This window comes from Rhododendron vialii, chromosome 9a (genome assembly GCF_030253575.1).
Source record: "Rhododendron vialii isolate Sample 1 chromosome 9a, ASM3025357v1".
Classification (NCBI taxonomy): Eukaryota; Viridiplantae; Streptophyta; class Magnoliopsida; order Ericales; family Ericaceae; genus Rhododendron; species Rhododendron vialii.
Window position 1 is genome coordinate 40,252,113 of NC_080565.1, and position 11,472 is coordinate 40,263,584.

Sequence of the window (11,472 nt, forward strand, 5' to 3'; positions counted from 1 at the left end):
TGTTTTTTAAAGTAATTTCACTCTTCTCTCGTTGTCTTAAACTTATATTTTCTCCTGCGCATTAAATTATCAGGAAAGAAAAAAATGAGATAATATGGAGGGTGTGAAACTTAATTACGCACAATGTGAGGTTTTATGATACTAGCAGTATTTCTAAAAGATGTATAGCGCGTGTTATTAGATTGGATCGAAATGCAATCGACTACGAAAAAGATACACTATAAGTAAGAGTGGACAAATCTCAAGTAAATATAATATATAACATTTCTCTGAAAAAAAGTCTCAATCTCTAATTTAAGAGGTCAAACTGAATATCAATCTACTCCAAATTCCTTCATATAATGATTACTTGACATATTTATTTGAAATTAGTTGAGGAGTAATTTATTTTTCCAACAAGTGTGATGTGAAATTAGTTGAGGAGTTCAGACACATACTAAGAGCTAATAAGGACGTGACCTCTCTGGTTCATGCTACTTAGGTTTTATTCTTTTATATTAGCCATAGATAATAGGAGTAACATAAAGGTAATAGGAGTAAAAATAAATAAATGCAATAATTTGGCATGCATTTTGGTACTATAAATTGGAAGAAAAATTTGTTTAAAAACCTTACACTCGAGAATAATCACATGCAAATACTTCTTCAGAATAAAGTGAAAAGCCATGGTATTTAAAGATACCAAACATGGAGGGTTGTTTTCGGTTGGAAATAAGTTTTGAAAGAGAAGTCGTGGTTTATAAGTTAGTTGTTTCCACTAACAAATAAAAGTTATTTCTATTAAGCAATAAGTTGTAATATGGATATGCGAGCGAAAATTGTTGAAAAATATTAAATTGTTTCTACTAAGCAATAACTTATTGCTAAGTGTGAACATAAGCTAAAATGCCAAAATTTATGTTGCTTATCTCCGATTCTTACCCATTTTAATATACATACTCAAAATTTGAGTATAAAGGCTAAAAACTCATATTTAATATCATATCCATTTGTCTAACCATTTTGAGTTTTACCTATTTCTTCGGTTCAAATTTGGGAAGACTCAAATCCATACCTATTTTTTTAATCACTCTTTTTATTCTCATTAATTACAAATGTATTATTCATTAACTACAAGTATGTCATTTTTTTTTGAACAGCCTACAAGTATGTCATTTAATTAAAAGATTTGGGTAAAAACATAGATTTAACATGATGCTAAAATGAGGGGAAGTGCTACAATACACTCCCTTATTTTGGTGTGTATCATATGCACATTCATTAAAACATATCAAAATATTATGATTCTCAAAATGTTATGAATGTATTACTAAAAAGTTACGTATTGTTAGTATAAAAGTTACGATACGAAATAAAATGTTATGAATGACTAATCCTAAAAATAATTTTTTATAAAATAACATAATATAAACAACACAATAGGTACATGTAATAAAGGCCTTAAACGAGTGTGTATCGAAAACTGCCCGAAATGACATACTCCTTGTTGGAGGGCTGCCTGTGAAGAACAAGAGACGGAAAGAACCCTGAGAAGCAGCAAACTGCAGACTGACAGCCCTCACTCCCACCCACGCCTTCTTCTTGGATTCATCTCTCTCTCTCTCTCTCTCTCGATTCAAATCAACAAGAGAGAGTCCTATGCTATGCGTATTTGATTGAGAGATAGATCATCAGTCGATGAATGCAGTTTCTTTAGCCACGTCGCAGCCAGGTACTACTCCGTCGTGCTAGTGTTTTTCTACCTTACTTCTACCTTTTTAATTACTGTAAAGTTTGAGTTTTAGCTCCCGAGCGAGTCGCTCTGATCAATACTTGGCTTCTTGTATTTGTTACCATTGTTATAGAGTTTTCAGTCTAGTTTGATTATCTGGTTACTTACAATTCGGACGTTTGAAGTCCTAGGAAAAAGTTCCGTTCTTTGATTGGGAAGATGTTCATATCCATTGTTTCCTTTCCCACCTCTTTATTAAGGCTTTATCGGCAATGCAAGAGGGCATTAAAGCATATGGGTTGATGGGTTGGTCTATTGGAATGCCAAAAAAATTTACATTTCAAATTGGGATTAAAGATTGCGTGCTAACGTTCATACACAATAGATTGTAACTACGCATATTGGAATTTTTACCACAAATTGCAATGGTAGTGTTGTGACCAAAAACACCGCATCAGTTACTAATGGCAAACCAAACCAAAACAAACTTAGCTTTGTGTCTGAATCAATTGGAGTCTGTTACATGCATTTCTTTATTTTCTGCGATTTTTCTCTTTCAAGGGCGAAACTTTTGGGGCTAGCATGTGAACAATTGCACATAGAAGTATGACATGATCAAGTCAAAATAATGACCCATTCCCTGCTACACCTAGAAAGTTAAGAAAAAGAAGAGTTAGAGCATAAAGGATTTAGGTTTGTTTTAGATATCATGGAACACAATGCCCTTGACAGGACTCAATGGAAAAGGGGATTCATGGGGCCGACCCTGAATGATTGGGACTTAAGGCTCGGTTTGTTTTTGTTAGAGCAGGAAGGAATTGCTATGGAATACTTAAGTAAGTATTATCTGTAACTAGACCCACCCATGGGTTGTCAATATGGTAAGGGCGAACCTGCGCTTACAACATAGCAGGGTTTGATTCCCCCCGGAGACAAACCATGATTTAAGTGGGGGGGCCATGGCGGTGGGTTGCTATGCTAGTCTCTCCCGAGGTTTGAATTGCGCATGGATGCTAAGCTCACCTATAGGGCGTGATCAATTTGAGAATTGGACAGTAAACATGTGTATTGAACCAAATTTATGGTCAAAAAGCCTTTGGTGCCTGTTTGCTGCAGGCTCATCAACATGGCAAACGACAATTGGGCAGGAACCCTCAACTCTTCTCGAAAGTTGAAACTATCCTAATATGGATCTAATTGCTCGCAACGATCCGTGTTCTTTACGTCTTTTGGCCTGCCACCAAAACATGGTTGAATCGTCAAGATCTTTGAAGCACGCGTACGGGTATTGAGTACGGTTATAGTTACGGTACTGGTACTTTGATACGGAAAAACCTAGAAAAAGCTGGGTACGTGCACGACTATGTGTGCGTGTGTGTATATATGTTATATATATATATAGTTCTTTCTTTTTTACAATTTAGAGGAATGCATGACATGCAGTATGTCTAAAATAGAATACTCTTCTGGATGGGGTGCGGCTTAAGTATATATTGGGGAATGGCAAAAACTGTTGAAAAAGTTTCCATCACGCATTTCGCCCACCCAGTAAACTTAAGAAGTACCATGCAAAGTACTAGTACCTGGTGGCTGGTACGCTATCTGTACAACCCATGCTTCATAGGTCAATATACATGGAAGCCATATTCACCCAATATGCTGGAAATTTATATTGCGATAATGCTTGACCGTAAAAGTTATATTTAAGAGGGACTGGGGGATCACCAAATTCCTGTTCAATTGCTAATTTGGTTCCACTCCCCCATCCCAACCTGCTGATCACCCACGGTGGTTGGAGAGAAAGCTATCTAAGAACATTCAAATAAAGTTCAAGGCCTAACTCACCCTTGGGCCTTGTCGGGTCGCTACATATTTGTATCGGTTGCTAATGGTGAATATTATGTCAGAAGCTAAACAATTAGGCCTTGTTTCCAGTTAGATCAAAACTAATGTAAAGTTGGCACATACTAGGTTTCCATGCCAGGTTGAACTGTCTTCCATTTAGTGCTTCTGTGTATTTTCCACTTAAAATAGGAAGGTTTTGATGTCAAATTGATTTTGCATCTAGAATCTTGAAATCCTCATCCCGACAGGATTTGCAAGTTATCATTGTACTTCTCTGGAGTTCATAGATTTGATGTTGACCAAATAGAGATTATGAGAGGATGGATGTTAATTTGTATACATTATGGAAGTTACACAATTGCATACTGCTGTTGCGATATCCAAATTTTTTGGGGAAGATGAGTTACAGACTGCCATTATTATTTCTAGGGTTGCTAAAGCCATATTTTTGTATGCGTTTAAAGGAATGCTTAGAGTGAAATGAAGAAAGCAATCAAATTTCTAGATGTCGAATTTAAGTGCCCGAGGTCTTCCAATATTTCTATACAATGATCCTGCCACCTAGTTTGTTTCTACGGTCATACAAGAACCCTTTCTAAGCCTGGATTTCATCTTCGTATGGCGAAATATTTATGAAGCTATTTGAAATCAAACGATGTTTAGAACTTGTGTACCTAGTGACGTATGGCTTGATAACTATGCAGGGTGTTTTTTAGCATTTGGAGATGATAGATATGACGTGGTTCAGTGCCCTTCTAGTAGGGGCAGGCTGTTTTGCTTTGGGGTACCTACTCAGTGCACGGTATCCTGCTTGCAAATTTGTCTCAACTAGAGTGGCTAAAGAGACCTCAGCTGTGGATGTAAACAAGAAGAGTTGGCCGAAAGAACCTCTTGAGATTGAAAAGCTGGCAGACATTCTAGAAGATTTCAAAATGGTTTCATGTCACTTTGCTCTCTCTCTATATAAAAATATATGTACGTATGCTATCTTAAGTTGAATTGACTAGAACCTGGCTTTCTTTTGATTAATGCAGGTTTTGGTGGTAAGGAATGACTTAAAGATGGGGAAAGGGAAGATTGCTGCTCAATGCAGGTGGGGATTAGTTCTCAGTCTACACGACTATGTTTCGCCTTTCCTCTTGGACATTTAATAAAAAACCAGCTGACATATTATCAGTTGCAACTTTCGAATTAATAATATGGGGTGTTAGTTTGGGACCATGTATGTTCAGACAGAAGAGAGGTGTTTGAGAAGAAAATTTCGAATTAAGTGAGCATGAAAGGCGTTAGGTATCATACACGTACTGTGTGATGGATAAAACACCTTGCAATTTGTAGAAGAGGGGAGTTAGATGGTTGAAATGCCAAGGGTTTCATACTTTCTTATAACCTTTGCCACCTTATTATTCACAATTCGAGAAAGCCTATTGAGCTTTGGTTTATCATGCTTTATTTGCATTCTCCTTGGAATGTTTTTCTGACCTTTTCTGATCTGTTCGTGACAAAATTTATCCTGGTGTTTAGTCATGCGACTTTGGGTCTCTACAAGAAGCTCCTCCGTCGGGCACCCAAATCTTTGAACAGGTACTTTTCATATTAATTGAGGATTTATTTTGGGTCAACGTGTCATGTTGTCAACCTATCTTTGGTCGGACCTGGCTTTGTCCATTTGCAGGTGGGAGATGTGCGGGCAGGTCAAAGTGGTTGTGAAAATCGAAAACGAAGAAGATTTGTTAGTTCTACAGGTTAGTATGACATAAATCATTGTGATTGCACCTAAACTGCATTTTTTATGAACTCTATCGTCTGTCATGTCACTTAGGAGAATGCTTTGTAGCAAAGGAAAATATACATTCTCCATACCCTTTGCCTGTATGGCTCGCTTTCATCTGTGATTGCCTTCACTTTTTGCTTGTCAAAGAGCAAAGGAACTTCTATGTGAGCGCTTGTTTCAAATCTTGTAGTCGTTGACTTTGGGCCTCCTCTTCAAGTTTGTGTGTCATTCTTAAAAATTATCCCCCATTTCTTTATGCTTCTTGGGCCTCCTTGTTACTTCCCCTCTTATCTTGTTTTGATTATTTGCAATGTGGACTACATTTGGGCAACGGTTATGGAAATTTGTTGCAAATATTACAGAAAACTTCCCCGTAGCCCTTCATTTGCCACTCCTTATTAACCATAGATTACTGAGACGAGGCGTTATTGAAGAAGAGTTGACCCACATGTGTATGTACTTGTTTACGGATTTTTTTGGTTGGCTGAAATGTATGTCTCCATGTCTTTGGTCTCTATGGGTCAGCATCGTTAGTGACAAATGAACCAATCGTACATCTCTATGTGTTTCGAGGATCCAGCTATGCTAGTCAAGACCAAGGTATCCGGAGCCTTAGCCTCGAGCTTATGCACTCAAGGATACCTTGTCTGGTAAGTAAATCTCCATTTGAGCATGTCCCTAAGTCTTAGCCCTTGCACCTGAAGTTCCCCCCAAATGGCACCATGATGATACCAGTCTAGGTAAGGACTCCGGAATAGAGATAGAGACCCCTTGTGATTGGTGTTCCTTGCTCAGTGATGAACTGATGGGGCTTGAGTCATAATTTGTCTTTTTACGACCTTACCTATTTGGGGTCAGCTAATGTTGAGGCATGTTGCCGATTAAAAAAAAATATGTTGAGGCATGTTGTATTGTAATCAATTTATCTGTTTTTTGTGTGTGTTTGTCATTTGCCACTTCTTTTTTGCTGAGGAAAAGGTCTCTTGTTTTCTCTTACATGGTTATGCATAAAGCATTTATCCCTTCCGCTTTATTGTAGTTTCTTTGTCCCTGTGTGATTTCTTGTCATGAGCTCATCCTTTTGTTCAACCTTGACAGGAAAGGGCGCAATCACTAAACTTACCAACGCATATCACAATTGATGCAGGGAGGACACAAATTGCTCCTAGTGAGTTGCAAATTAGCTCTCTTCAATATTGTAGCTTTTGTTTGCTGTAAGGTGGTTTGGTAGATATGTGGTTCGATGGATTCTAAGTTCTACGGTTTTCAGCGTAGTAGATATTGTGACTTGCTTGGAGCTAGTATTGGAATCTATGTTTAAGAACCGTAGTTGGGTTGTTTCCACAAGTTACATGGAGAAAAGCTAATATTGATAGGGTTAATGTTTCTGTAGTAAAGTGGCAGAAAGTCCATTCAATTGATTCTTGCAGCCGATTTTGCATTTTCGTTTAAGCCTTATGATTCAATTTGCAGTTTTCTTACTGTTTCTCATTCTGCTTTTTTCCTTCAGATTCGAGGACAGTAATGGCTATCATGGGTAAGTTTGTTTCTTCTCAAATTATTTTGAACCTTGTAGTCGTACTATTGATAATTACAACTGCTGTTTGTCATTAGCCCCTTAAGATAGGCTTTTTCCATGAGAAGAAATCACACACTTAATCTGACCATTACTGTATGGCAATAAAATTTCTCCATCGTCATAGACAAGTCTTATCAAGTTACATTTCTCTCCTGAAGTTTGTCGGACTAATATGCTTGTATAATTGCAGGGCCTGCCGACATGGTTGATGACGTGACTGGTGGACTAAAGCTTTTGTAGTGAATGCCGTCATTGATATGGCTGGGAGAGTTACGTTATCATTTGTGGTGGTAAAGAAAATTCTGTAATGGTTTCATTCAGTGATGGAAACATGTTCTGTTCAAGCGAGATGATCAGCGGTAGGGAAGTTGAATCATTAATGTAATTTGCAACCGAGCGAATGATGTGTTTCTGCAAGACCTTTTGACATATTTTGAGTTTCTCATCATGAATGCAATCGTCACATTTATGTAAAACTCAGGATGGGTTCGGAGCTCTGATTGGCACCGCTGAGGCTCTGATAAGATAGAAGATTCCCAAATCCGTTTAAGACATTGGCGGTTTTAAGCAAAGCTACAAGCCTACGACGACCAGACTTCTGTGTACATCAGGTGTGATTGCAACACACACACACACACACACACACACACACACACACACACATATATATATATATATATATAGAGAGAGAGAGAGAGAGAGAGAGAGACCCCTTTTACCGTTTCCCCTTCCGACTGGTCTTGGTTGCTGGTTCAACATCGCCTTTCTACACAAGATAATCTACACCATCGTATTGTCCCTTCGGACTCCTGTCTTACATGATTGCCCACGGGCAGCTGAAATCTGGGTGAATCTTGGTTTTCCTCTCCTCCATTTCACGGATCCTCTCCAGGTTTGGGTCACTCACCCGCATCCTTGGGCCTTGGCTCTCACCATTCTGGGTACACTGGAGCCTCATCTTCCCCTTTGCCTATTGGCAAATTTGGTGTCAAAGAAACAAATGTTTGTCTGATTTCAACTCGGGTTCTAACCAACCTATGCAAGTCACCAAACTCATTTTAGCTCAATCACTGGAATGGTTTTACACGGTGAAACAAACAAGCCAGAGGAGGAGGAATAACATTTTTGTTAATTGGTCACCACCTCCTATAGGTGTTTTCAAACTCTACATGGATGGGGCGGTAAATCTTGATATAGGTATAGCTGCGACAAGTGGTCTAATTAGGGATCAAAGGGGCCAATGGCAAGGCTTGTTTTCATCGAAAAATGGAAGCTAATTCGAGTCTCATGGCAGAAATGTCAACGATTAGGGACGGCCTAAACTTTGCTATTATGGAAAACATTCACAGGTTGGAAGTCGAGGTGGATGGTCTTGGAGCCATCCATCTAATCTCTGCCTCTAATATTGACAATCATTCACTTAACAATGTCATACATGATTTTTTCTTTTGATTAGTCAAGCAATGTCATACATGATTGTAGGTTCCTAATGTGGAGATTTTACGAGATAAGGTTAAAGCATATCCACTGTGAAGCAAACTAGCTAATGCGCCTTTGCTCTTGCCAATGATGCTCCAATTAATTTTAGTGGGAGAGATACATATCTATTTTGATATTCTTTTATGTATTGTTAATTTGTTTCATGCAGACTCTATTGGGAAACAATATTCCTAGAATGTACTGTTTTAATTTTCTTTAATGAAAGTTCCGTTTAACCAAAAAGAAATAGAGTTGCACTAGAGGGTAATGAGGAAAAGGAGTACCATTGAAATCTGGAGAGAGAGAGAGAGATCTAGAGGGAAAGCACTAGGATTTAAAAAAGGGAAAAAAATTCCGACCTGCCGGATTCGAACCAGCGACCTAAGGATAAGCTGTGGGCCCTGCAACCAACTACAGTCCTCCGCTCTACCAACTGAGCTAAGGTCGGTTTGTTGCCAACAGATGCAACATTTATAAATTTTAATTACAGTAAGTTTAAATTCTTTCCACGGGCAATCAATCCCATGAGTTTTCTGCCATTGTAGTTCTGGGCCTCACTGTGCGTTTTATACTGTCATGAGTAGAACCGTTCTTTTTGTAAGACTGCAAAAACATATGTTCACACAAAAAAAGTAATTTGATCGGATATCTATATCTATAGATAGATCAAAAATTGAATATATGTATATAAAATGCGCCGCTGTGGATAATTTAACTTAAAATTATTGAAAAAACCAGACCTTCCATTTTATACCAATCGATCTCCAATCAAACTGAATTTTTTGCGTGGATATAATACTCTGCAGGCCCTAATAGATGAATGGTTCAGATTACAACAAAAAACGCATAGAGGGGTCCACAATAGCCGTGTGGAACCCACGGTTTCTGTCTTTATTCTTTTGTGCATCATCTTAAAAGAGAGAGCTAATTATGGTGGCTCATTCAATTCAATTAACAAATGCATGCAACCCCTTTGTATCCGAGAAACTAAATTTTCTCTTTTACGAATACTTTTAGGAAAATTCTAAAATCAGCCCAATGAGTTGACAATAGTAAGTGTGTGAATGTGTATTAAAGAATATATAAAATACATATGAATACGTGTTTTTCTTGTGGTTTACTGGGCTGACAATAGCAAGACCGATGCTTTTAAGATTGAAAAATATATCCTACATGCGTGCATTTTTCTTCTTAGGTTCAAAGAAGGCTGAAGTTTGGGAGAGTGTGGGCATGCCATACATTGATATACACAGCTTGATAGTGCATTGAAACCCAGCAAATTTGTGTGAAAAAAACTGACTGTTTCAGATGGAAGGGATCGGGAGACGTCTGCAACTGATCAAGTTTGCTACCTTGATGAGATTTCCATTCCAGACCCCAACCAAATAGGCATAAATAAAGCAGCAATTTCGGAAGATGCAATTTCCCTTTGACAGAGCTACAATTTGACAAGTGGCTTGAGACTAGATTATTAGTTGCACATGCATCTTACTCCATACATACGCGTTTAACATTTGGAATACAAATAAACAAAAGCTCCATCTATGCAATCCATCCAACGATATATGGAAAACATTCGTCATAAATGTCATCTACCCGTATCTAACAGGTTTAAAGGGCTTGCAATCCCTAGGCAAGATTCAGCAAATCATCTGATAAAGCCGGCCCTATGCCCCGAATGGGCTCGGAAGATTACTCATTTCTAGTAGAGCAGCTTAATTTATGCGATTGAGGTTTAGGTTGGATTGATAATAGCCCTTCCATGTGTTTCATAATGTAATTCATCTCACTCCATACCGATGCTGATTCTGGTTGGTTATTCGCATTAACAACTAAACTGATTAAAGTGCTCTCGCGATGTTAACTTAGCAAAAAAATATAGATAATTAAAAAAAAAATGAAAGGCAGAAAATGACTTAACTATCTTACTAGTCACAGTTTTAAGATAATATGGTACCACAATTTTGCGACAATGACAATTTTCAAAAAGTCTACAACCACAAACTTATCATTCAGGTAAATATACACACTCATATTTATTTGTGGGCCTCACACACTATGAATGTGTAGTGTAGATCTCATGTGAGTGAGTGTATTTGTGGTTATAAAAGAATTGGACAACTTCTTATCCCAATAGTTTAAATTGAATCAGTTGGTAGTAAATTGGAGTCCTTTCTTCTGGAAGGCGGCCAAGTTAGTTATCAAGAATGGTCTGCTTGGTGTTCCAATTGCAGTTATCAAGAATGGTCTGCTAGGTGTTCCAATTGCATCACTTTCCCGATAAATGTCACATTGATCATTTAATTACCTTATGACAAATGGGTCCAATCGATCCGCATACATTGACTTATGAATCCAAAACACTAAGACCCCGTTTGTTTTTGGGTACAAACAGGGCCTAACAGTTTGTTTGATAAAATTTTGAAGGAGATTTTTTAAGTAATAAGTGAAGAGAAATAAATAGAGAGATGAGAGTGCAAGTGAAAAAGAGAACTTATTGAAAACCTTGCTGATAGAGAGGGGGGGCGATTCTGAGTTCTGACCATTAGATTTAACTATGATGAACATGACAGCAACCCAAAAAATGCCTGCATAACAATCTACGAGAAAATCAAGTTAAAAGCCCGTAGGGCTGTTTGACTATCGAATTATAGAGGATGTACTTCTTTGGAGAACATGCATGAAGTACAAAGACGAGATTGGATTAGGGCCATTAGGCCGGAGTGGTACTACTCATCTTCCGGTAAATAAAGGAGCTTCCTTTTAATTTCATTCTTTATCGCACCTGAACTAAATCAAACATAGTACAACCAATTCCATATAATGTCATCTACTAAACCCAAAACCTGCCCAAACCACAAATGCACATGGACAAACACACTCACAGAAACACTTGCAATGTGTAGACCCCGCACCTACTCACACAAGCACTTGCAGGCAAATATCCTCTCCTTTCGAATCATCTTTAGGCATACCTTATCCTAATGATCATTTCTAGTCTTCGTAAAGTTTATGGCATAACAAGAACATCCTCAACAAAAATAACTTAGCCATCTCCATGAATGCAAAATTGAATTAGAGTGG

General features: G+C 37.9%; 1 protein-coding gene and 1 non-coding gene across 3 annotated transcripts; one reads left to right on the forward strand and one right to left on the reverse strand.

Moving 5' to 3' along the window:
- The first annotated feature begins 1,456 nt into the window (after positions 1 to 1,456).
- LOC131300966 (uncharacterized) lies at positions 1,457 to 7,385 on the forward strand. 2 transcript variants are annotated; one of them, XM_058327044.1, is made up of 8 exons: positions 1,457 to 1,711; positions 4,261 to 4,491; positions 4,591 to 4,649; positions 5,081 to 5,140; positions 5,232 to 5,301; positions 6,429 to 6,498; positions 6,841 to 6,867; positions 7,100 to 7,385. In XM_058327044.1, exons 2-8 carry the CDS (start codon positions 4,282 to 4,284, stop codon positions 7,147 to 7,149), a joined length of 546 nt encoding a protein of 181 aa, XP_058183027.1. In that variant the 5' UTR covers positions 1,457 to 1,711; positions 4,261 to 4,281; the 3' UTR covers positions 7,150 to 7,385. The 2 variants fall into 2 exon arrangements, with proteins under 2 accessions (XP_058183027.1, XP_058183028.1); XM_058327045.1 differs by having other exon boundaries at positions 1,476 to 1,724; positions 4,273 to 4,491.
- A 1,356-nt stretch (positions 7,386 to 8,741) lies between these two features.
- On the reverse strand, positions 8,742 to 8,836 carry TRNAY-GUA (transfer RNA tyrosine (anticodon GUA)). The gene is made up of 2 exons: positions 8,800 to 8,836; positions 8,742 to 8,777 (listed from the first exon to the last, which is right to left on the reverse strand). It is a non-coding gene; the product is annotated as a tRNA-Tyr (tRNA).
- Between the last annotated feature and the right edge of the window lie 2,636 nt (positions 8,837 to 11,472).

What these genes read in the sequence shown, in the direction of transcription:
- LOC131300966 (XM_058327044.1), top strand. Translation starts at nt 4,282, where the DNA reads ATGATAGATATGACGTGGTTCAGTGCCCTTCTAGTAGGGGCAGGCTGT. An exon ending in TTCTAGAAGATTTCAAAATG is followed by an intron (nt 4,492 to 4,590) that starts GTTTCATGTCAC and finishes TGATTAATGCAG; the next exon opens with GTTTTGGTGGTAAGGAATGA. An exon ending in AAGATTGCTGCTCAATGCAG is followed by an intron (nt 4,650 to 5,080) that starts GTGGGGATTAGT and finishes CCTGGTGTTTAG; the next exon opens with TCATGCGACTTTGGGTCTCT.